At 54.9% G+C, this 25,581-nt stretch overlaps 1 protein-coding gene across 3 annotated transcripts in view; it reads left to right on the forward strand.

The window, feature by feature from the left end:
- CAMK2A (calcium/calmodulin dependent protein kinase II alpha) overlaps positions 1–25,581 on the forward strand; it is a 64,914-nt gene that overhangs the window by 20,801 nt on the left and 18,532 nt on the right. For all 3 annotated transcript variants that reach the window (XM_025434232.3, XM_049109251.1, XM_025434233.3), the window contains exons 3-13: positions 2,595–2,654; positions 9,346–9,400; positions 10,246–10,311; positions 10,432–10,504; positions 13,375–13,477; positions 14,803–14,886; positions 15,017–15,111; positions 16,373–16,495; positions 16,878–16,961; positions 18,440–18,482; positions 20,908–20,948. In XM_025434232.3, coding sequence (XP_025290017.1) covers positions 2,595–2,654; positions 9,346–9,400; positions 10,246–10,311; positions 10,432–10,504; positions 13,375–13,477; positions 14,803–14,886; positions 15,017–15,111; positions 16,373–16,495; positions 16,878–16,961; positions 18,440–18,482; positions 20,908–20,948 — 827 coding nt within the window. The remainder of the gene's footprint in view (positions 1–2,594; positions 2,655–9,345; positions 9,401–10,245; positions 10,312–10,431; positions 10,505–13,374; positions 13,478–14,802; positions 14,887–15,016; positions 15,112–16,372; positions 16,496–16,877; positions 16,962–18,439; positions 18,483–20,907; positions 20,949–25,581) is intronic.

The following is a 25,581-nucleotide window of genomic DNA, read 5'->3' on the forward strand; positions in this document are numbered from 1 at the left end:
CCTCAAGCAGGCTCCGTGCTGAGTGCAGAGCAATGCGGGGCTTGATCTCACCATCAGCCAAAACAAAGAGTTGGACACTTAACTGACTGCACCACCCAGACGCCCCAGGGATCTGGGTTCTAATGTACCCTATTGAGTGACTTTGATAATGGGGCTGTTCCTTATCACTGGGCCTCAATTTCCTTACCTACATAACAGAGCAAGGCCTCAGAGGTCAAGAGAAACACAGTCCTTACTTTCTTTGAGGCATGTCAGAAAACAAAAACATTTCAGAGTTACAAAAACTGTTGGATAACATATATGTTTACATAAATTCAACAAATTAATGCTTTTAGCACTGGAAGTTGCAATGCAGTGTGATTGGACGATGCACAAGATGATTGCCAGGTTTATAAAAACAGCTCCTGGCGTTTCCAGCAGCGAGGGCTGGCCATCAGGCCCAAGTCTGAGGCTCTGTGATCAGCGTGTCCTTTCAATGCTGTCAGCTTAACTGGGCTCCTGGGTGACTTCACACGGCAGCGAAAACATCAGAATTCTGCATTTGGATCCCTCATCCCCTGCATGTACAACCTGGGCCAGAAGGCCCCCAACCCCCTCTGATAGGCCCCGCTTGACCGGCCTGGTTTCTGGTTCTGCTGGGGATGGTGGGGTGAGGGACAGGGTGTCGGGCCAGCGGGGAATCCAGCCATCCTCAGTCCACTGAGAGCCCTCGGCAGCCCTCCTGTGTGGGAACTGGCAACCTGCTATCCTGGAGGATGTGGAAGGAGGCTGGGAGGGAGGGGGGCCAGGGGCATGTCCCCCATATCCTCCCCTTCCCCAGCCTGTAGCCCACCTTCAGCTGGGGAGTTGAGCTTCTACTCTATGGAAAGAGGATTGAACTTAATTGCTCTGCTGACAAAAAAGCCACATTTCAAGATTGCTCTTGGCTTCTGCAGCCTGTGGAGAATGGCCAGTGATTGCTCTAATAGAGGGGCGGGGAAAGGAAAACTGGCTGCCTGGGGACGAGGCCTGGGGCTCTCTACGTCCTTATTGCCCTCCTTGGTGGCTGCCCACTCTGAAGGGGCTCTTTAGAGACGGGAGTTCTTGTCCTGGTTCTGCTTCTGAATGTCTATGTGAGTTCCCTCCTAGGGCCCCCGATTTTCCCATTCAGAAATTGGGGGCAGGTGGAGGTGGTGGCGATGAGTCAGGGCATGGAGGCACAGGAAAGCTCACCCCTGGAGTCTGACTGCCTGGGTACAAAGTGTGGCTCCTCTGATCACTGCAGGTGTGACTCAGAGCCAGGTACTTAGCTTCTCTGAACCTCTCTTTCCTCCTCTGTGAAGCCAGAATGTGATAGCACCTCCCTCAAAAGGGTCGTTGTGAGACCTTGAGATGGATATAAGGGTGCTCTGCACTGTGTCTGGCACATGGTAAATTTTCTATGGGCTCCCTTTGTATTGTTTTTGTTTTTTAAATTAGGGCATTAACTATGAAACTGTGAGAAAAGCACCAGAAGGGAAATTGAGAAGTGCATAAAATGGGGGCAGTGGTGCTCACAGCATAGGGTCGTTGGGAGGACCGAAGAGGGTCACGAGTAGGATTGCTCCCAGCAGCCTCAGAGTCGGAGACCATGGGGTCAGATCCTGAACAAGGCCTCTCTCTCCGGGGGCTTGGACAAAAGTCCTGGAAAGCAGGTGTGGGAGCTCTGGGTAAGCCCCGATGCGGCCACATACAGATTGTACCCTGCAGATTCTTTGGGGCTCTCAGTGTCCCTGGTCTGGAGTACTCTGTAAGGGAGGTGGCCTCTGTGAGTTAATACAATTCCTCTCCTGTAGAGAAAATATGCACTCCGCTAGAAAGGTTCATCATTCAATGATTTGTTCTTTAATTCAATTATTTCTTGAGTACCTACTATGTGTCAGGCATTTGGGAAGATGCCAGGGGTATAGAAGAGACCAAATTCTTGCCCCTAAGGGTAAAGATACCCATGAGACAAAGTAGCATGTGTTGTCCAGGGGCCCTGAGAGCACAGAGGAGGGGCCCTTACCACCCTGGCAGTTCGGACAGGCTGCCAGGAGAGGGTATATTAGAATAGGTAGGAGTGAGTGAGTGATGGCCAGTGAAGGACAGGTGGGAGGTTGAGAGGGAAAGTTCTAAGCCGAGAGAACCACATGGGTGAAGGCCCCCAAGCCCAAGCGAGAGGGCTGAGGGGGTGGGTCTGGAGAAGTGCCATTTAGCAGTTCAGTCTGGCTGGAGTGCCCTGTGAGGGAAAGGGCTGGAGGCGGGGGCCACAGGAATCTGCCCTGAGGGGGTGTTCCAGGCTCTGTGGATGGGGCTCAGGGAGGCACCTCACTTGAGAGCCCTGGAAACCAAGGCCTGGAGAGGGGAAGGGACTTCTGAGGCACTGCAACCCTGCTCCCCATTATTCGGGGCCTCTGCTGCATCCTATTGCCTTCCTGGAGAACCCAGGGGCCTGGCCAGAAAGGCGAGCTTACCCAGATGGGGTCCGGGGCTGCCCTGGGGTGTACAGATCATAAGGGACCATGAAGAGGCAGGGTCAGAGTGGGTAAAGTTTCCTCCCTCACCTGGGACTCACCTGGGCATCTGTATTTCAGACCATCAGAAGCTGGAGCGCGAAGCTCGCATCTGCCGCCTGCTGAAACACCCCAACATAGGTGAGCTGTGGGGGACGAGTGGGGGGTGTGGGTAGAGCCTGGCCCTGTGCCCTGCCTGAGCTGGTGGGCGTTTGGGGCTAGGAGGGCAGCTGCTCTCTTCTCTGGGGATGGTGGCAGGAGTGATGGGAAAGGGGGTGCCTTTAATGGTCTCCACATTTCTCAGAGACCAGCTTGGTGTGGGGGGGTGGTGAAGAAGGGGCCCTTCCTCCTAGCCCACGCTGCCAGCAGCCTCCTTCAGAAAAGCTGTTTCAGGAAAACTCTTGAAGCTCCGAGAGAGACGAAAATAGGCCAGGCTTGGCCTTGACCATAGTGGCCTACTCCCCAAACCTACCCCAAACCGAGTCAGCCTGGCACTGTGGCCTGCCCACCTACCTAGACCAGCGGCCTGCTTGCCCCCTGCCCCCAGTGGCAGGCTCCAAGGTGGCCCCTGCCCCAGGGGTAGAGTGAGCACAGCCCACAGGGGAGAGGCCGGGCCTTGACCATGCATCACTGCCTGCCTCCCTGCCTCTCCCATGCATGACTGGGGGGTCTGCATCCCTGCCCATCAAGGTTCTGCATTGAGGCAGAGTGGCTGGAGGGGGTGGGGTGGGGACGGGAGGAAGAATAGAGTCTAGATATAGCTCTGTCGGGGAATGGCTGTGTGACCTTGGGTAGGAGCCCTGCCCTCTCTGAGCCACTTTCCCCCATCTTCACGAGGAGATGCCTTCTGCATAATCTGGGGGATCTTGTTAAAAGGTAGATCTGGTTCAGTGGGTTTGGGTGGGGCCCAAGATTTCACACGTCTGACACGCTTCAAGGTGATGCTAGCGCTGCTAGTTCACAGACCATGTTTTGAGGAGCAAGGCCTAGGTGTTCTCTAAGGAATATTCCAACTCTGACAGCCACCACGCCTTTGCCCTTGGGAAGGAGGCATCTCTGTGCCCAGAGCCCCAAGGGTTAACTCTCCTGCTGGAGAGAAGCATCTCCATCTGCTATTTATACCCAAAAGGCACCTCCCCTTCCCTGTGCCCAGGGAGGGGAACAGAACTGTGCAAACAGCAGCCAGAGGCTCCAGGGCCAGAATCAGAGGAGGGGCAGCAAGGCGGCTGCTGGGGAGCAGCCCTGGCTGGACCCCGATCCCTGACCGGCTTTGCAGACTCACTGTTTGGCCCTGGGCAGCTCCTGTCCTGCTCGGGGCCTCCACCTGCCCAGCTGTGTGATGGAAGGCGTTGTGAGGGATCTCGACTACCAAGTTCCATGGTTCTTAGAAAGGCTGTCAGCCCCAGAGGAAGGAGGCGGGGAGGGTGTGTGTGTAAGTGTGTGTGTTGCTGCACATTGCAGCTGACTCAGGTCAATGCTGCCTCCTTCTCCCTCTCACCGCCCCACCCCCGCTATACATGGGGAGCGGTCCCTTATGGGCTCTGCGGTGACACACTGCGGCTCAAATCCTAGGTTTGTGGCCTAATTGCTGTGTGACCCCGGACATGTTGCTGAGTCACTCTGAAGCTCAGTTTTCTCATCTGGAGAATGGCAATGGTACTCGCCTCATAGGGTTGTGATTAGTTAGAGCACAGCACTGTGACAGTCCCGAGGTAAATGCTCTATCGTCATGAAGCTGTTCCTCTTTTTCCTTAGTCTACACCTTTCCACAAAACAACCTTACCTGAAAATGTAATCTTCATACGATTCTCATTCTTCTGAGTCACCAGTTTGGGGTGTGGTATTTAACATGGTGGTTGAGGGAATGGGTTTGCACCTGGGGCCCATGCCAGCTCTGCTGTTCACCAGGTGTTTGAGCGTGCACAGGCTCATGAGGGTAATCATGGTAGGCAGCCACCCTCTACAGCTGTTGGGCAGGTTAAATGAGAAATTGCAAGGAAAGCACTTAGCACAAGCCTGGCCCGTGGTAAAGTCTCAGGAATGGCAGCTACCCGCCTTACCGACGTCACCATCATTGAGGCCTTCACTCCTTCCTTCACCTATGGCAAGGGCATCTGGGGCCCCACCACATGCCGAGGTCTCTGCTGGGGGCTGAGGATGAGCAGGGGCGGGGTGGGGGTGGCTGTGGGGTGGCTGATGCACAGAGAAGTATAGAGCAGAGCTGAGCCCCAGACCAGGAAGATCTGGGGATGAACCCCAAAGCTATCACAGGGCTGAAAGGGCCCAGGAGGGTGCTGCTTCCCAAGGCTCTAAGCATCCCACTTCTAAGTAGATTATAATCTGCCCGAAGAAGGGCAAAGAGGTACAGCTGTGGACACAGAATCCAAGAGGCAAGTCTGTGCCAGGAGGAGCCAGACTGAGTCCTAGTCAGCCTGCTTGGTGACCCTAGCCAGGCTTCCTGGCCGCTGCCCAGCCCCAAGTGGACCAGGTCAGGGAGGCCCTGGCTCAGCACAGGAGGGTCCACCTGTACTGTGCACATGGGACAGGGGCAGTGTCCCACACTCCATACCATCACCACCTGCTGATAGGACCGATTCTGAAGACCACCCCAGGGAACAGGGGATAACCTGAGAGTTTAGCAGGTGATGTGGGGTGGGCACGTGAAGTGAGGCTGGTCGGTGATGAAGATGACAGTGTCGCCATTTGTCAAGTTCTTCCTGGTGCCAGGCACTGTGTTGAGGGCTTTACGAGCATCATCCATTAACCCTCCCCCCACCCCCACCCCCCACACACGAAGCAGGCCAGTGGTGTTACCACCCTAGGTAGGAAAGGAGGCTCAGAGAGGCTATCTAATTTGCCCAAAGTTACACAGCTTATAAGAGGCAGAGCTGGAGGTGAGTCCTGCAGGAGTGACTCCAGAGCCCAGGTTCCCAGCCACTCCATTTAGCTTCCCAAGTGGACATCAGGAATGTGCTGTCAGGAGGCAGTGGATACAATAACAAGCATTACCCTTCAATTTCCAAGAAAAAACTCATCACTGTTGGAAATATGAAAGGAATGTCAGAAATTCGTGAGCCCAGCTATACACATGAAAACTAGGTTACAGATTTGTTGGATCTATGGCAATATTTTTAAAAAGTCAAAAACGGGCAGCATAGCTCAATGACCACAGGCATGTCAATCTCTGCGAGGTGGTGAGACCCTTTCATACCCTGTGGTGGCTCTTGAATCTTTCTTTTCCTCTTCGGCTTTGGACTGAGTTCTTTCTCAGGGTAGCCTTCACTGATGGGAGGGGAGGTTTTATGTGTCTTGTCTCTTGGGTTCTGGGCTGTGATGGTGTCACCTCTCAGCGACTAAAGCTCACCCCAGTGCCCTTATGCAGGTGGGGCTGGAATCCAGCCTGTGTTCCCCTTGCTTGGATGCTTAGAGGGGCAGCCTTTTTTTTTTTTTTTTTTTTAAGATTTATGTATTTATTTGAGGGGAGGAAGGGCAGAGGGAGAGAGAGGAAATCCTGAAGCAGACTCCCCATTGTGTGTGGAGCCTGACACTGGGCTTGATCTCAGGACCCAGAGATCATGACCTGAGCTAAAATCAAGAGTCAGATGCTTAATTGACTGAGCCACCAGGCAGAGGGGCAGCCTTTTGAATCAGCATAAAAATACCATCTGAGTGAGAGCACCAAAGGACCCTCTCCCCAGTTTTGTCCATTTCCACGAACCCTGAGAACCTTCTCTAAAGGAGCTGAGGCTTCTGGCCAGAGGGTGGATCAAGGACCCTAGTCTTGTTGGAGCTCTTCTCAAATGGCTCTTGACCCGGTTCTAAAAGCCCATTCTGAGATGATTCTGGTCACAGCTTGGCTTCTTGGAGCTTCTCACACTCAGGAAAGAGATGTTAAAAACATACATGCCTGCCTACAACAGAGTAGACAGTAAGGAGTCCACTCCCCAAGGAAAGGGTCTTTTTTATTTTTTTATTTTTTTGAAGTTTGGGCAGTAGCCACAGAACTTTTTTTTTTTTTTTAAGATTTTATGTATTTATTCATGAGAGACATAGAGAGAGAGGTAGAGACATAGGCAGAGGGAGAAGCAGGCTCCCTGCGGGGAACCTGACGTGGGACTTGATCTCAGGACCCCGGGATCACAACCTGAGCCTAAGGCAGACAGTCAAGTACCGAGCTGCCCAGGTACCTCAAGGAAAGGGTCTTTTTAAAAACTTCATCTTGATAGACTAATAATGCAAGTTTATTGTAGATAAGTGAGAAGACAATTTTTTTTGAGAAGACAATTTTTAAAGTATCTTCTATAACCTTGCCGCTTAGAGCTAATATTGTATGATACATATTTCCATAGGATATATGATATCTGTGCTTTCTCAAGTGTTTCTATACATGTTGTCTCAGGTCAGGTTTTTTAGAAGCAGAGCCTAAGGCAGGGATTCAGGTGCTTTTGATCTAGTGAGGCTGTGCTTCCAGGGGAGACCTGCAAGGGATGGAGTAAAGCAGGATAGAAAAAGGGAAGGAATTGACCAAGGATGTGGCCTGAGGTCAAGTCTAACTTTGACCTGATTTCAGGTGTGTATACAGGGTGCAGTGGGGAAGCCTCTGGAACATATCCGGTTAAGGGGTTGTCCCTCCTTAAGGCAAGGAGATTGGCCCTTTGCACTGACCCTGCCTCCCCATGTCAGTCAGTCATTGGCCGAAGGCTGCAGATAACCTTGTACACTAGGTGGCTCCAGCCACAAGGGGCAATTCTCCAGCGAAGGGGGGTAATTGTGAGCGGTTAGCAGCCAGCTCTCCCAGCAGCTGCAGGATGGCTGTACCCTCTTACAGGAGGGAACCTGGCCAGGGTACCAATACAGGGTTGCCAGATTCGGCACACAGAATATACAGGATGCTCATTTCAAAACACACACATATACAGGTCAAAAACCAAGCCTACTTTTGCTCTGAAATGCATTAAAAAATTGAAATAGATTAATAGATAGAGGAAATGGTTACAAATGTAGTAAAACAAGTATAAGAGAAGATTAATGATAGAAGCTAAGTAGTGGGTACATGGGTGTTCACTTGAGTGGAAGCTTGAAATTTTTTATATTAAAGTGTTGATTAAAAAATTAAAGAAGATTATATATTATGTTCTCTTATGGAACCTGCTTTTTAGTTTTGCTTTACAATATATTTCAGAAAAACAAACAAACAAACAAACAAATAAACCCATACATATAATATATTTCAAATAGGGGCACCTGGCTGGCTCAGTTGGTAGAGCACGTGACTCTTGATCTCGGGGTCATAAGTTCCAGCCCCACATTGAGTGTAGAGCTTACTTAAGAATAAAATAAAATATATTTAAAACATCTTTTGGGGGCAGCCCTTAAATATATAAATCTTAAAGAAAATTGTGGGGCACCTGAGCATCTGCCTTTGGCTCAGGGCGTGATCCCAGGGCCCTGGAATTGAGTCCTGCGTCAGGTTCCCTGCAGGGAGCCTGTTTCTCCCTCTGCCTATGTCTCTGCTTCTCTCTCTGGGTCTCATGAATAAATAAATAAAATCTTTAAAATGTAAAAAATTTAAAAATTTGTCTTGCCATCCTTCTCCATCTCTGGCCACATTCTCTCCTCTCCGGTAGTAGATATCTACTCTGGCGTGTTTGATACCTGCTTGTCCAAACTTTATGTGCAGATAGGAGAGCCATGAGCCATTGAGGGCACTCAATACTGAGTCAGAAATGCATGCACATGGCAAGATTTCAGATGGCACCAGGGCTCACAGTGAAAACATAGTCTCACCAACCCCCCACCTCTACTCTCCCGATTCCCCTCCCCAAGGTACCTCAATGCCCACTTTTTTGTATCCTTCCAGAGAAGCTTATGACATAAACAAGCTTAAACACAACTTTTTTTTTTAAAGTACTACGCATGCTGTTTTGTACTTTGCTTTTTTTTTTTTTTTTTTTTTTTTTTTTTTTACCAAACAACATAATTCAGAGATGATTTTGAACCGGGAGATACGTAACTGCTGTGTTGTTTTAACAGCTGCATAATCTTCTGCTGTGCAACGTATCCTAATTCTCTGAGCACGCACCCCGCTCTGTGGACATTTTTAGGCTGTGGCTCAGGAAAGGATGTGAAGCAGTCCCAGGAGAAAATGCAGTTGGCTGGCAGGGTCCAGCCCCCCAGAATCAGCCCCCCGGCCTTGGGCCCTTCCTTCCAGAATCTCAGGGGGTAATTTTGGGAGCTCTGTTCTTGGTAAATGAGGTATGAAGAGGTGACAGCTTCTCAGCACGCCTAACTCAGGGACCGCTGTCCCCTCACCTCCACGGGCTAGCTTATCTCACACCTGGATGCACAGCAGGGTTCTTCCCTCAGGCCGGCACTGGGTGGACACCGACTGTGTGCCTCATGGAATTCTCACAATGAGTCTGCAGGTCCGGGAGTTTCATTCTCATTGTCCAGGGAAGAAATGAGAGGCTCAGAAAGGTACAGCAACTTGCCTGAAGTCACCCAGCTAGCAAGTGGCAGAGACCCCAGCCACAGGTTATTGCCATGATGCCAGCCTGCCCAGCAAGGAGGCTGAGGGTTGGAGGAAGGAAGAGGCCAGACTTTGACCAAAGCAGGGAGGGGTCTTTCATCTTAAAACCTGGGCCTCCTCTGATGATGCCCAAGGTCAGTGAGCCATCGTTCACCTGGCGTTTGTCAAAGTGCCTGTCCTCTAGCCTGTGCTCAGTGACTGGGAAATTGGAATGTTGGCCGTTGGAGGGGTGAGGTGAGAGGGCAGGAGCGGGCGGGAAGCCAGCTTCTGGAGGTTAACTGGCTGCCTGGGCCCCTCCCACAGTCCGGCTTCACGACAGCATCTCTGAGGAGGGACATCATTACCTGATCTTCGACCTGTGAGTTTGGGCCCACCCTGGGACGTATGAGGGCACTAGGGGCAGCCTGAGCAGGGATGACCTAGCTGGGTCCCTTGGCCTGATTCCCAAATGCCGCCCCCGGCTGGGCTGAATTCCCTCCTCTGAGACAGAAGGTTCCCGAATGTGGTAGGCCTGCCACCCAAACAGTGCAGGTGGGTCTCCCTGAAACGCCAACACACACTTGTTACTTCCTTGTCACATCATTTTGTTTCTATTTGTGGCCAGTGGTACTGGCTTTCCATGTCTAGTGGCAAGATACAGTTTCCTTTTGGAGTAAATTTAAAGTTTTGAAAGCCAGTCAACTGAATGAAAAACAATGAAATGATAGGTTCTTGGGTTGGCAGAGAAACTCAGTGAAGACACTGGTCCCATCTGCAAAAAAAAAAAAACAAAAAACAGTTAATAGTGGGGAAGGCTCTGCATGTGTGGGTATATGGGAAATCTCCATGCCTTCTGCTCAGTTTTGCTGTGTGCCTAAAGATACTCTAAAAAATAAATTTTATTAAACACAGCAACAAAAATCCCAGTGCCTGGGCTTCCAGGAGCCTAAGGAACCTAAGCGTCCCAGCCCCTGTCCTAACTCCAGCCTGGACCCAGTGGGAGAGCAGAGCAAGTGGTGGGAGGGAAGTCAGTGGAAGGGTCAGCTTGGAGTCAGGAAGAGGTTTGTAGCAGGAGGCCCCTGCCAGGGTCCCTGGGGTTCCTCCCTTTGGTCTGAGGTTCCGAGGTCCCTGGGTACCCCCACCCCTTAGCGTCCTGGAGACTCTTCCAGAAGAGGCAATACGTGGAGCCTCTGTGGGAAGGTGACTCTGTGCCTATCTCCCCAGGGTTACTGGTGGGGAGCTGTTTGAGGACATCGTGGCCCGGGAGTATTACAGTGAGGCTGATGCCAGGTGAGTGCCAGGTGCGGCCTGGCAATGGTGGCGGGGGGGCGGGGTGTCTCCCTTACTGGCTTCCCAGGTTCCCGGGATATGCCTGCCTTCACGCGGGGACCCTTCCCTCTCTGTCCCCAGCCACTGTATCCAGCAGATCCTGGAGGCCGTGTTGCACTGCCATCAGATGGGTGTGGTGCACCGGGACCTGAAGGTGAGTGACCCATCCTGGGGTGCGGCTCACCCAGGAGCCAGCCCCTCTGCCTCCTGCCCTGCCCTCCACCTGTGAAGCCAGGGGTCTTTAAGTCCCCTGAGTCGGGTGGGCAGGAAATATCTACCCCACTGTTTAGATGAGGGTGCAGGGAGGAGTATCTAGGCATGGGATCCAGTCTCCTGACTCCCAGGCCCATGTGCTTTGGCCAGACCAGGGAAGATGTAGTTCGGCTGCCAGGGCCAGCTACGGCAGGGTCCAGGGCCCAGCTAGGCCACTCTCTGGTGGCAGGGCCTCAGCATCCTTACAGTGGGGTTGCCATAGCAACGTCTGCTTGGGGTTGCCAGGATGTCAAAGGAGACAGCACAGCCTGGTGCACAGAGGCACTGTGATTCTTGTTTCTGGGTCTCTGGCAGGTGGGGGGAGAAGAAAAACAGGCCTTGGGGCCCTCAGGGTTCTTCTTCTTCCCACCCGAAGGAGAAGAAGGACAGGCCTAAGCAGATGTGTGACCGAGGGTTAGCCTTGCCTGGAGTCAGCACGGACTCCTAGCTCTTCTTGGCTGAGCCTCAAGGCATTGAGGCTGGTAGCTCACAAATTACCCCCAATTTTCAGAGCAGGAAACAGAGGCCTAAAGAGCCTAAGGGACTTGCCTAAGAATATGCAGTTCAATTGTGCCTAAGCTAGGAATGGAGCCCCGGCCTTCTGAGCCCAGATCCTGTTCCTTGGGTGGCCACACAGATCAAGCCTCCAGCCCAGAGCAGCCCCAGAGCCACTTGGGCAGCTTTGTTGGACCTCCTAAGTCTTCTGCAGGCTGTACCTCCATCCCCACCCTGGACGGGACCTCCAGGCCCTCCTCAGCCTGGACACCCTCTCTGGACACTCCCCCTGGGCATCCTTCAGAAGGTCCAGGTCTATCTCTGGGAAGCAGTGCTCTGCCCAGAACCCCTACCCACCTCTGACTGTCACAGGGGAGCTCCCTAGGGCTCAGTCTAGACCTGGAGGCAAGTGTGCCCTCCAAGAGGGTCCTGGCCAGATGGCAGGGCAGTTCTCCCAGAGGGCCTGTTCCCATTATAGCTACAGCCCCTGCACGGGAGGAGGAAGGAGGAGAGGCAGCACAAATTTAGGCCACTCTGGATAGATTAATTAGTGGCATATTCATCAAATCAGGACAGGGCGGCTACCAAGACCCAGCACACTTTGGGAACGCAGTCCCCAGAGGATAAAAGAGGCCTTCATGACAGGCAGATGGAGCTATATTTGTTTGGGTCCTGCCTAGCTTTGGGCAGTGAGAGGTCAGATGTGGGGCCCCCCTCAGAAGTCCCAGTGGGAAGGGGGGGTCAGAGGAAATCAGCTGTCTCCAGGGACTCAGAACCCATGCTCCCACCCCACCCCAAGCCGTGCTAATGCTCATGGAGCATGTGGTGTGGGCCACTGCCAAGTGCCCTACGTGGATTATCATGACTAATCCATGTGCCACCCCATGAGGTGGGCTTTATGCACTTTTCTGAGAGGAATCTAAAGCTCGGAGAAGTGAAATGGTTTTCCCAAGTTCCATAGCATGGAAGTGGCGGAGCCAGGTCATAGGCTAGGACTACCCAGCTGCAGAATTCACCTCGACTCCCCTCTGGCCTGTGCAGGGGGATTTCCTGTTCTCCACACCCAGCAGAAGACAGCTGTCTTCCAGTCCCCAGAGGCCAGGTGGCACATATGGGGCCCCCATCTCTCAGCCCGGAATGGTTAAGAACATGGCTCCAGAGCCAGACTTGGCCTTGATTCTGGCTCCGTGCCTTATCAGCTGTGTGATCTTGGTCAAGTCACTTAACTTTTGGGGGCCTTAGTTTCCTCATTTTTTTTTAAGATTTTATTTATTTATTCATGAGAGACACAGAGAGAGGGAGGCAGAGACATAGGCAAGAGGGAGAAGCAGGCTCCATGCAGGGAGCCCGACGTGGGACTCGATCCCGGGTCTCCAGGATCACACCCTGGGCTGAAGGCGGCGCTAAACCGCTGAGCCACCCAGGCTGCCCTAGTTTCCTCATCTTTAAACGTATGACAAATACTTATTAAGTGCCTGCTATGAGCTGCCCCCCGCCTTAGGTGCTGGTGATAGTGGCTGACAGACAGATAAGGAGCTCACTGTCTATAGAGGTGACAGTCAATAAACAAGCACATAGACACATGGGGAAAAACTTACAAATTGTGATATCTGTGACCATAACCACCAGTCACTAAGACAGAGGATACCTGGGGGCTCCTCCTTTAGTCATGGAAGGATTCTTTGAGGGGGTGACATGAAGGTAGGAGCAGATGAAGAGAATGGGCCAGCTTTGTGAAACTCAGAGAAGGAGCAGATCAAACAGGAGAAACAGGAAGTACAAAGGCCCTGAGATGGGAGCAAGCATGACAGTTTCAGGGAATGCAGGAGGCCACTGTGGAAAACGGGAATAATAATGCCTATCCCAGATGTTGTTGAGGTGATAAGTGAGGTGATATATGCAAACTACTCAACCTCGTGGCTGGCACACAGTAGCGGCACAATAAATGTCACTCCTTTTTCCTTATTGCGGTGTGGCTCCCCCCACCCCAGTTCCCTGCCGTTGCATCAGCCTCAGCCCCAAACCCTGAGTAGAGGCGAAGGAGGGGATGGGTGGTAGAGAAAGGGTTGTCCTGTTGCAGGTTGTCCTGCATGCCCTAGGGTGTTCCCCTCTCTGGGGGCCGAAGCTCAGGGTCCTGTGGCTGGGACAGGAGGTGGGGTCAGGGCCCACTGCTCCTCCTCCTGTAGGCTCAGGGCCCCAGAGGTGAGGCTCTGAATCTGCTCACTGTCCTCTGGCTCTTTCTTCCCTGATTTCCCTCTTTTCTCTGGTCCTGGGAAGCCGGAGAATCTATTGTTGGCCTCCAAACTCAAGGGCGCAGCGGTGAAGCTGGCGGACTTTGGCCTGGCCATAGAGGTAGAAGGGGAGCAGCAGGCATGGTTCGGTGAGTGGGGGCAGGGGACGGCAGGGGTGTCAGGGACCAGCCTTGTGTTGACGCTTTGAGCTCTAGGAGCCCCCCTGCCCCAGCAGGGACAGGCAGGAGATGACTGTTGCATGAGCCAGGGCTCAGGGAGCAGAGGTCTCACCGCACTTAGCCTCTGGTCGGTGGGTGTTGCCCATCCTATCTCCATGGGGGTCAGGGGCAGGGATGCGGTTACCATCAAAACAGTACACGGCTTCTCCGCATGCGCACACGCCACCAGTGTTGGCTGGGGGCTTCCATGGGTTCCCCTAACGGCCTGGGTGCCGTGCCAGAGCCAATGGTCTTGACTTTGCAAACAAGGAACACGAGGCTAAGAAACTTGGAAGAGTTCATGGGAAGTTAAAAGCGGCAGAGCCAGCCTTTAAGCTCAGAAGAGCCAGCGTACTCTGAGATTTTGACATAATTGAGTTCTTTTCAAAAAGGAAAACTTTTTGGGGGGTGCTACTGATCAGTGGTTTAGAGCCAGAGCTCTGGGTTCAAGTTCTGACTCTGCCACTCAGGAGGTGTGTGACTTGGGGGCGAGTCATTTCACCTTGCTGAGGCTTCGTGGCTCATCTGTAAAATGGGGGTGATAACCGTGGGTCCTCAGGGCTGTGTGAGGAGTAAATGAGACCAGGTGTGGAATGCTCAGTCCGATGCTGAGCACACACACAATAAAGAGTGCCTGTTCTTATGATTACTTGTTAAAGTACTTTGGGTGCCCGTTTATTTCAAGTGATCCTCGAAACACTGCTGGGAGGTAGTAAAAGGAGGAATCCTTAATCTCTCATTTGACAGATGAGGGAACTGAAGCCTTGAGGGAAAAGAGGCCTCCCCAGGGGACATAGGGCAAAACCAGAGTTAGGGGCAGGCCTCCTGCTAGCCCAGGCCCAGCTCCTAGAAGGGTAGGGCGCGGGCAAGGGTTCTGCTCAGTCTTTCCGGGCATGGCAAGGACATTTTGTCTAGAGTGGCACCAGCACTCGGTAGTGGCTGCGGGAGAGCTGCTAGAAGTGTATGATGCTGAGTCAGGACACCACGGGAAGAATTCTGGGATTAATCCATGACTTCTGCCATAGGCTCTGGAGTGGGGGTGGTGACAGGTGCACTGTGTATTTGTCCACCCTGGTCTAGAGGCTTTGCTGCCTTGCCAGGCCAGAGCTTCCTGCCTCTGACCCACTCTGGGGGGCGGGGAGTGTTTTCCCCATCTCCAGGGTAACCCCATCCCTCTTCCAGCAGGATCTTGCTCTAGGTTGCTTACATGCCAACCTCTGTGTGTGTGTCTGCCTGTCTGTGTGTCTGGGGAGCAGGGTTCGCAGGGACGCCGGGATACCTCTCCCCAGAAGTGCTGCGGAAGGACCCATATGGGAAACCCGTGGACCTGTGGGCCTGTGGTGAGTCCATCCCAAAGCCCTCTCACCACCCTGGGTGCTTGCCCCTCGGGTGCCCTCTCCTTTCCCATTCTTCCTCTCTTCGTCGCTCCTCCTCACAGAAGGGTGAGGCTTCTCCTGGTCCTTTCCCCAGGGGTCATCCTCTACATTCTGCTGGTTGGGTATCCCCCATTCTGGGATGAAGACCAGCACCGCCTGTACCAGCAGATCAAAGCTGGCGCCTATGATGTGAGTGTCCCTCCTCTCTCTGGCCTCCCTGTGGTCCCTTGTGTCCCTTCTGGTGAAAGCCAATACCAGGGAGGTCAGAGACCTAAGCTGTCTCCCTCCTGCCCTCCCAACCCACTTAGGCCCCCTGCCACCCTTTAGTTGTAGGGTGGGTGGAGTTTGAGGGGTGACGGCACACGACCCCACCTCATGGTTGGGCCTTGGTGTGATGGCATTTAGCCTGGGGCCCCAAAGGGCAGAAGCATCACCAAAGTGGGGTGAGTGGTAGAAGGTAGGCCCCAGAAACCAGACCCCCTCCCTCCTTCTCTCCCTCCCTCTCTCTCTCACACACACAAATAATAATGCACATACAAATAATAATAGCTAACACAGCACTCTTCTAAATGCTTTCTACATTATCAGCGCTAATCCTCATACCCAGCTATGACATAAATAAGATTATTATCCCCCATTTTACAGAAAGGGAAGCCGAGGCACAGACAGGTTAAATAACTGCCTGCACCGAATAGCTAAGAAATGGTAGAGCTGGGATTTGAACCCAGGCAGTTCGGCTCTAGTGTCTGTGTTTCTAATGACTGAGCTATGCTGATTTTCAATAAGGCTGATTCTATCAAGCCATGTGCTATGTGTTTTATATCATATTGAACCCTCATATCTTTAGGGACAGCTTGAGGGTCACATGTCTTGTCCAAAATCACACAGCCCAGGAGGCGGAGCCAGGACTTGGACCAAGCCTTATTTTGTTTTTAAGATTTTATTTATTTATTCATGAGACACACACACACACACACACACACACAGAGAGAGAGAGAGAGAGGCAGAGACCCAGGCAGAGGGAGAAGCAGGCTCCATGCAGGGAGCCGACGTGGGACTCGATCCCAGGTCTCTAGGATCATGCCCTGGGTCGAAGGCAACGCTAAACCACTGAGCCACCAGGCTGCTCATGGGACAAGCTTTCTGACTCTGAAGTCTGGCCTATAACCACTGGCCTACTGCTCCCCAGATAAGGCACAGCCTCAGGAAAACAGAGGAAGGCCTCCTTCCCCTCTGGCCGCTGCTCTGATTTGTCCTGGGGGCAAAGGACCCTGACCCTCCTCTGGTTCCAGAGGGGCCCCTGCATTAAGGATCCCAACTCCTCCTGGTTGTGGATGCCCAGTGGATGGGCAGTAGGACCCCTGCCTGCTCCCCTGCCAGTCAGGGGCTGGGGGATCGCAGGGGTGGCCTGGGGTAGGCTGGGCAAACCTGGCCCCTCTGCCCCTTCCAGTTCCCATCACCAGAATGGGACACCGTCACCCCGGAAGCCAAGGATCTGATCAATAAGATGCTGACCATCAACCCATCCAAACGCATCACGGCCGCTGAGGCCCTCAAGCACCCCTGGATCTCGGTGAGCCTTCCTCAGCAGGGCCCTACCAGGAGCGCCTCCAGATTCCAGGGTCCAGACCTCCATGGAATCCTGGCCTTGCCCCTGGCCCCTCAGGCCCAGCATAGGGTCAAGGTGGCTTAATCCAGAGATGCTACCTTGCTCTGGTTCTCAAGGGGAAGTGGGAGGACATTGGAGGCCTTCTGTGTTGGCATCCTGACTGGGGGTGCTCCTGGCATGGAATGTCTGGTGCCAGGGATGCCAAGCACCTGCCGTATTTACAATGTCCCCTAGAACAAAGATTTGTCCCCCCTAAGATGCCAACCACAGCTCCGTAAGACGCCCTGCCGAAGGGCCTTTGGGAGGGCCTGCCTCCCACTCACGCACCTCTCCCCACTTCCTCCAGCACCGGTCCACCGTGGCCTCCTGCATGCACAGACAGGAGACCGTGGACTGCCTGAAGAAGTTCAACGCCAGGAGAAAACTGAAGGTAACAGGTGCTCGCCCTCCGTGGCCCCCGGACATGGCGTAGCTTGGTTGGGTCTCCACAGAGGCCGAGAGACTCACTCACAAGTTCTCTCCTTCCCTGAGTCAACGAGCACTTACTGAGCACCGACTCTCTGGGCTGGGGAGTGAGCAGGTGGAAAGGACAGACAAGGAACCAGGACATTAAGGGGGCAGTGGTGAGTGCTGTGATGGGGCACGCCCTGAGGCTGGAGGTGACCACAGCAGGGCCGCGAGCCGGGTCTGGAAGGACCAGGGCAAGCATCCCAGGAAGCCTTGCTGGGCAAGGTGCACTTAGGCGGACGCCCAGAAGGATAAGCAGGCATTAGCCACGTAGAGTCAGAGTGGGCAGATGTTCCACAGAGAGAAAAGCTCATGCAGAAGTCTGGGAGCATGAGCTTGACCCCATAGGGGGCCTCTAAGTGTTTCAGTGTGGCTGGCGAGAGGTTCTAGGGGGTGAGATGGGACTGGGCAGGAGACTGGGAGGTGGGGGGTGGGTAAGAGGTCCTGCTGTCAAGCACTAGAGAGGACAAGCCAAGAGACAGGGACAGGGGTCACCACCCAGAGGAAGCCACAAGGGGACCCAGGTGGGCCAGGAGCTGCCTCTCAAGCAGACTGTATGTGCTCCCAGGGCTGTGGTACCCCCTGGCCTAGACCTCGCCAGGGACCCCATGAGCAGGTAGGAAGAGCAACTGAGGGGGTTCCAGCCTGCTGGAACAGAGAAGCTGTCAGAATGCTGAGTGACAGATCCTGAGGCCCCAGCTCATTGGGAACCTTCTCACCAACTGCTCCCAGGCCTGACATGGTGGCTCCGGAAGCGACATGGGCCAAGGGGGTGGTGGGCAGCATGATGCCAGGAGAACTAAGTCCCACTCCACCTCCCCACGGGGAATGGTCACAGAGCATATTTCAAAATGTCCTAAAATCATGGGCTGTCAGACTCAGAGACTCTCTAAATCAGACAGCACCAGGACCAGGAAGGCCATCCTTGGGCCCCTTGTTGAGACAAGAGGCTTTCTCATGTCAACCGTCCATGGCTGTGAGCCCAGGAGCCCTGGGGAAGATGAACTAGTGGTGAAGTAAGGTACTGAGTGCCTGGGTGGAGGGGGAAGAGGGTGGCCCCAGGAGGGCAGGGTCTATCGTCCTTGGCCTTTAGAAGTCCCCACCAACAGGTGTCTCCGAGCCCTTCTACTACCTCTGGCCAGGTCACTGGAACCTATTAATATCTGCTGCTAGGATGGCCCTGTCCCAGGAGCTGTGCCAGCTCAGGCCTGGCTCACCCCGATTTCCCCAGGGAGGCAGGGATGGTCTCTGGGCCTTGGGTTGAGGGCAACTGGATGAGCAGGGCAGAGGGCTTTGGCTTTGTGTCTCAATGCAGCACCTGCCTCCTTCCCCCCTCCCCATTTCTGTCTCTCCTCTTCCCTCCAACTTCCTGTCCCCCACCCTCCCTCCTTATCTTTGCAGGGAGCCATCCTCACCACTATGCTGGCTACCAGGAACTTCTCTGGTAGGTGGTGGGACCTCAGAGTCCCAAATATATCCTGCACAGTTCTGTTGGGAGCATCGCCCTGTCGGATATCTATGGGGCCTCAGGCCAGGAGCCTGGGAAGAGTGAGGGCTACAGAGGACTTTAAGACTGGGGGCTTGGGTCACCTGCACCCAGAGGCGGCGGGAGCTGAAAGGTCAGCAAGCCAAAGGCCCACGAGGAAGGGTTAGAGGTTGAGTCTGGCTCCCCAGCCTCCCACCAGTGCTGGGATTCTCAGGTTGGGCCAGCCCGAAGGGAAACCTCCCGAATATTGGGGTATAGGTCCAGGGAGGACTGAACCAGGGCCAGGGAGTAGCAATATTCCTGTTTGCTGCTGGTACTGAGCCCTGTACTCAGCAGTCTCCATGCTTTCACCCAGGTGGCCTTTGTGACAGGGCAGTGGGGGCCTGAGAGAGAGGCAGAGCCTGCTTTCAGTACAGCTTTGCACCACCCCAGAGCAAGTGCTCTTAACCAAGATGGGTCATCAGAGAGCCCGGGGTAGCAGCCTTTGGCCTTGGCCAGAGCCGACTGGTTAAGACAGGGAGTACCCAACGACCTGCAGCGTGTAGCCCCAAAGAGAAAAAGGAAGGGATTAGTGTCATGGCTTAGCAAGAAGCTCCCCTTGGCACATTGGAGAGCACCCAGGCCAGCCCCTGCCAGAGGCTTCTCTCTGGGGAGACCGGACAGCTGACAGGGCAGCTGAGCAGATATAGCAAAGCTCACCCGAGGGGCCCTCTGACTGGGGCTGCTGGGCCAGCCAGCTAGGGCTGCTGTGGACATGTGGCCGGTTCCACAGCAAGGGGTCGGTCTGGGAAGCTATGGCTCTGACTTTGCAGGGAGTCTACCTGCCAGATTAACCAGCTGGAAGAATGAGACCCAGAGGCATGAGAACTCTGCAGCTTCAGATTTGGGCTCGCCCCACCGCATTCTCCCCAGACAAGGATCCTACAGTTCCTTCAACTGAAACATGAGCCACCCAGACAGTCAGAATCTTTTTTTAACATCTGAAGTGCCCCTGGAAACTCAGAGCTCCCAAAATGGTGCCCGTGGGTCAGTTTCCATCTCTTGATGGGCTCATGGGGACCAGGGGTGTTTTTAAAACAGCGGCGCTTTTGACAAGAGTCCCCAGCAATTACAAATGAGGAGATTTCACAGAAAAACCCAGTTTTCTGTCTTTTCTTGAAATTCAGAACATGTGACCTCACAGAACCTGCAGTCCTGCAGTCGTGGGCTGGAGCTGAGAGGGCCCCCTTGAAGCTGAGGGGTGACCACTCCCCCTGTTCCACTGCACGCCCCAGCCCGGCCCACGAAGCTCACAGAGGATGGACAGCCATCCCTCTCGGCTTCGGGATCCAGAGGCACCCACCCCCGCATTTACTCTGCAAGAGGGAAACTTGCCTGGAAGGGTCACAGGTGGACTCGTGAGGGGGACTGGGAGGCTGGGCCAGCATGAGCCTGTCCCTCAGAGCCTCTGGGGCATCCAGGTCCCGTGCCTCCCCTCTTCCCAGGCTCACCATCCCCAGGCCACCGGGAGGAGGACTTACAGTGGCTACACATTTACTGAGCGTCTACTGCATACACGTCAAGTGCTGTGCTAAGCGCTTTAGAGATACCCTGTCTCCTTTAACGTAAGGCAATTGTTTGTGGTCTGAAGCAGCCAGAGGCCAGACGCGAGGCAGGGCTGGGCATCCATGCCAATTCCTGGCCGTGGGCGGCCCTCTCCAAGGGCTCTGGCCAGGAGGTAAGGAGGGAGAGAGGAATGACAGAGGCGGGGCCTCCCCAGGGCTGCTCTGCCTTTCCCAGCCACCACGGAGCTGCCAGCCCAGCCGTGGGGCTCTGAAGTCTGAGGGGAGGGAGGCCTCTGGAGGGGATGGGTGCTCTGGCAGGGTGGGCCCCTGAGCGGGGCATCTGCTTCTCCTCACCGGCAAAACAAGGCCCGCAGCTGTCCAGAGTGAGTAGGCAGGGCTGACACATGACCTCGGCAGCAGCGTGGGGCTAAAATTAGAGCGGGGCTGGGGCGGGGAGGGAGAAGCCAGCCCCGGGCCAGGCAGCCAGGCCTCCGGGTTGGCCGCCACCAGCCCGGGCGGTGACCGGGATCCAGAGGGAATCCCCAGGCTGAGACACTGACCCCACGGGGCTGGGACGCACCGGTCACCTCCCGCAACCCATGGGGCCCGAGGGGCACGCTGGGGCTTGCTGAGGAGCGGGGAGCCCAGGCCCACCTAGCGGGCACCCCCAGGCCTCGGCGCCAGGGAGGAAGGAGGAGCAGGAGCAGGAGCAGGAGCAGGAGGAGGAGGAGGAGGAGGCGGCCCGCGGCTCGCTGAGGCGCCCATGCTGCTGCTCCTCACCCTGTGGGCCTCGGTGCCCTGCCTGCTGTTGGTAACCCTCTACTTTTTCTCCTTCGCAGGAGGGAAGAGTGGAGGAAACAAAAAGAATGATGGTGTGAAGGTAAGCCCCCCGGGGGGCCTGGCAGGGCCGGCATCGGCATCGGCATCGGCATCGGCATCGCGTCGGGCGGCAGCGTTTCCGCCCACAGGGCCTGGCTTGCGGGGCTGGGGCGAGGCCCAGGCCTTGCCCACGGTGTTCCGGGCAGATGGGGCAGATGTCGTCCCTCGTGCGGCCCGGGCCGTCCCCAGGATTGGCGGGGGCAGGAGGGGGAGGGGGGCGTTAGAGCAGATGGGCGAGGCAGGTGGCCTGGGGATAGGGCGGGCGCCCAGGCAAGGGGCAGGTCTGAAGGAGATCTCTGGTTCTCCGGGATGGGAGGACCGGAAAGTGAGGGTACAATGAAGAGACAGAGCTGATCGTGACCCCTGACCCCGTGCGCACCCCAGTCCAACCCACAAAGCCCACGGAGGAAGGATAGCCACTCCTCTTGGCTTTGGGATTCAGAGACACCCACCCTCCCCTGTCGAGGCCTGCCGGTTCAGTGCCAAGAGTCCCCTCCTCCCCTGACCCAGGCCTGTCCTCCATCCCCACCTCTGATGCCCGAGCTACTTCTTTCCACACCCTGCTGACCCCTCCTTCCCACCTCTCTCTTCTCCTCCCTCTGCTCTCTGGGGCCTGCCCCCCCTCTCTGCACCTCCCTTCTCCCCTGCCACTGGCTTGCCTTGTGGGTTCTCCTCTCTTGAGACCCTGCCTTTTTCTGGGCTCAGAGCCCTGACTGGCCAGGGACTCAGGGCTGGGCTGTGCCCAGGATGCTGGAAGGTGTGGGATGCTGTCCAAACACAGCCACCCAGGTGGGCTGGTGGCTTCATGGCTTCATTGTAGTGCTATTTATGGTCTCAGGCCACTGGCTTTGGTTTAGGGGTTGCATGGAAGGGGGTCTGGGCTGGATGACTGGCTGAGGGCAGGATTTGGGCCTCCCCACTGCTTTGAGCCTTCCAGGGTCTTGAGTTTCCTCATAGGTACAATGGATGCGGTGGGAGGGGGGTAGACTTCATGATTTCTAAGATTTAAGCTTTAAAAACAGAAAAGAAAGAAAAGAAAAGAAAAGAAAAGAAAAGAAAAGAAAAGAAAAGAAAAAGAAAAAGGCAATAAAACTCTCTCTAATCCCTTTTCCTTCTCATCGTGGGTACTTGAAGAATACATAATTATTTGTTTATCAGCCAAAGTCAGTGGTTTTCAAACTGAACTTCTTGGAGTCTGAACGTTTTGGGGAGGCACCCTTGGCAGTGGATGGGGTAGAGTAGGATAGTAAGGAGGCCGAGCAGAGAAGGTTCTGGGCTTCGCTCGCCCACTACAGCCAGAGCAGCTCCGTGTTACAGACCTCGCAGTGGTTAAGGGAGCCAGGGCGGACTTAGCGGAGCTGGAAACCTCAGCCGGTTATTTGAATCCCTTGAGCCTGTGTTTCCTCATTCCATCGAATGGGGGTAAAAGGGATTCCCACCTCCCAGGGCTATTTGTGAGGATGAAGGAAGATAATAGGCTTTGAGGAGCTAGCAGGGGTACTGGCGTGGGATACATGCTCATGAGATGCTAGTCAGCATTGTCTTTTCTGTTTTCTAGATTGCACTTTCAAGTAAGATTCCTCTTGAAAACAAAGTTTGATCAAGGAAGTATTTGGCAACACAGATCTAAAGCCAACCCAGTTTATAAAGTTAACCCACGCTTATCCCAAATCCTATGATGGAGTCCAGAACTGAGCTCTGGTTTACTTGCTGTTTTGGATTACCCATGAGTCAAATTCTCTCCCCTGTCTAATTGGAAAGGGTATTGGGGGAATGTGCAATTTGAGGTTGGCCCAGTTTGGAGCAACTGGGGCCCCCTTGGCCATAGTGTATAGACACTGGGGGTGCTGGGTTCCCCAGGAAAAAAAAATATTGGGAGTATAGGACAGAGGCCACAGGTGCCAGTGGGCTGTGGCCCAGGTCAGTGGAGGAGGAGGGGGCAGAGGGTGGGCTACGCCATCTGCTTGGCTCTTAGGTGTGGCCCTGGCAAGGGCTGACATGCAGCCATTGGGTGTGAGGTCAGGGCCTCCCTCAGGCTGGGTCTTGGGGTGAAGCTCTCTTCTGGCTCCTCTCCAGGCAAGGCCAGGAGGCAGAGACGGCCTGAAGGCAAGGGCATCACCGAGCATGGTGGAACTCTGGCCAGTCATTGCAGGGCTTACCAGTGGGCACAACAGAAGAGAAAGCCACTCTTTCCTGCAGCAGCAGGACAGACCCCAAGTGACTTCTCAGGGTGGCGCAGGTGTGGATGAAGAATAGTCTCCCCAAAGGCTATTCCTGGCCAGACCGTCTCTTTGCCCTTTATGGGGGTGGAGAAGGAGGGAAGTCCAGCTGGAAGACGACAGTAACCAGGATTTGGGGAGCCCGGCCTGTAATATGTCCCTTTGGGCAGGGGGTTCCGTCGTGTATTTCACTATGAATGACGCTGGACCTCAAGCCAAGAAGCCGTGGGTTTGCAGGGTCCCATCTTCCCCTCCTTTGGAGACCTGGGTCATCGATTTTGTGCACCTGGGTCATCTGTACAAGGGGAGAATGGCAGGTGTTCGCTGGGGCCAGTAAGAGGCTCGCACCAGAGTGGGCCTTGGGGAGTCCCACCAGGCCCTCCGTTAGCCTATCCGTGTTCAGCCCCCATGGGGAAGTGCGTATTCTTACAGCTTGGTCCCTAGAGACACCACCAACCTCGTCGGAGGCTTAGCTGGAGGCCCAGTGATTGCTGGAGGGAAGATGGGCTGGTTGGAGAGCAGAGCTGCAGAGTACTGTACTTTATACTGTACTTTATGGGCTTTTCGAGGCTAATTTTGCCTCTATTTCTACCGGCTTCGCTGACCCTAGAACCATGCTTCTCCACATGGTTCTGAGAGATGTGACTCTACTTTTGGTGAAAGACCCCGGTCAGTATGGGGTTATGATTAGTATCGTCATCATCCGTGATCCAGGGAAATGGAGTCTTTCTGTTACTGAGGAGTGACGGCCCCCTCCCAGCCACCACTAAGCCCCTACTTCTCTGAGGAGCGGCCGACTGCTCCCACCCCTCAACCCCACTCACTGCCCCCTGTTGGTGTCCCATCCGTGCCATCGTGACCCCTCTCCCCCATGTCCCATCCTGTCACTGTATGTTCGAATCTGATGCAGTCTCTGCTCTGTGTTCCCTCCTCGTGTCCCGCCTGGAACCCTGGCCCCTGTGTTCCTCAGGTTTTTGCTGACGGCGAGCTGGGAGGGCCTATCCCCTCCCACATACGCTGTGCCCGGCCGGAAGTGAGGCCGACCTAGGGCTGCTGCAGGCTGCTGGCGGTGGGACTCACACTGTCTATCCAGATGTAGGGACCCGGAGCCTTGACTCCAGGCAACGCCCAGTGAGCCCCTTCTGCTATGTTTGTGGGAGGCTCCTGGCCCTCAGAGGCTCTGGATCTTAGAGTCAGAAGGCCCAGAATTAGACCTAAGGATCCTCGGAGAATAGCCAGGGCCTCCCCCGGGGCAAAGGCCCACCCTGAGGGCATCTCAGGTCCTTTCCCTGCTCCTCCCCCCACAGCACAGCAAAGAGAACAGCCTCCAGGCCTCTCAGAGGTGAGCGCGTCCGGGAAGGACGAGCCTGTGCAGAGCACTCAGGCCTGGAGCCTGGAGGCCTGGATGGAGGAGAAAGCCTGCCCTCGGGGGTTCCAGCCTCTGCTCCGCTACCGGCTAGCTGGGAGACCTCGGGCGGTCACTGCCTGGCTCTGGGCCCCAGCCTCCCATGCGTGCAAAGCAAGGGCCAGTCCTAGACCCGCAGCCTTCCCTGAGGGCTGGTCTTTACGACTCCCAGCTTAGAGTGAGAGAACGAGAAGACAGTCTGCATGTGTCCTCTCTCTTTCTCTCCTTCCCTTGGTTCCACAGCCAATAATACAAACGAAGCTGCAAATCCTCCAAAAGCTGGACTAGGAGGGATGGCAGGGCCCAGCTGTGCATCTGGCCATACCTCAGTTTCTCGATCAGTATAAAGGAGCTGAACGGGCCTGTCGCCGGGAAGCTGGGGCCGCAGGCAGGGTTTCGAAGGCCACTTAGAGGACTGGTTTCCACACCCAGGCCTGCTTTGAAGTTACCTGGGGATACTGTTTAAAATGCAGATGCCCAGGCCCCACCCCAGACCTAGCTATGGAACCCCTTGAGGGGGCCTTGTTATGTTTCTTTTCGACAAGTTTCCCAAGTGATTATGACAGTCAACCAAACCAGGAGAGGGGCTCTTTCAGTAGAGACACATGGGGAGGCTAGGAGGAGGCACTGGGCCTCATCTCAAGACCTGAGCAGCCTTTTGTCCTGTCAGAGCTTTGGCTTCCAGAGGCCTTAGGCAACTGGCATCCAAATCCTAGGATCTGTTTCCGCCATCAGGGCTTGGTGTAGAGGAGCCCTGGTCCAGGGGAGGCTCGGCCTGGAGCTGCTGGTCAGATGGTGAGCCCCAGGTGGCTGTGCATGAGGCCCCCCCACAAGAGCTTTGGGCTGAGAGAGGACCAGCCCTGCGAGGGCAGCTCTTGCTCACGGCCCTGACTTTTTGCCCCAGTGCCACGCTGGCAAGGGAGGGACTGTCGAGGATGACCCTGAGGCCCATCATCCTTCCAAACCTCCCCCTGTCGTCCGTTTCTCTGCTCCCTGCCGTTTCTCTGCTC

This window comes from Canis lupus, chromosome 4 (genome assembly GCF_003254725.2).
Source record: "Canis lupus dingo isolate Sandy chromosome 4, ASM325472v2, whole genome shotgun sequence".
Lineage (NCBI taxonomy): Eukaryota > Metazoa > Chordata > Mammalia > Carnivora > Canidae > Canis > Canis lupus.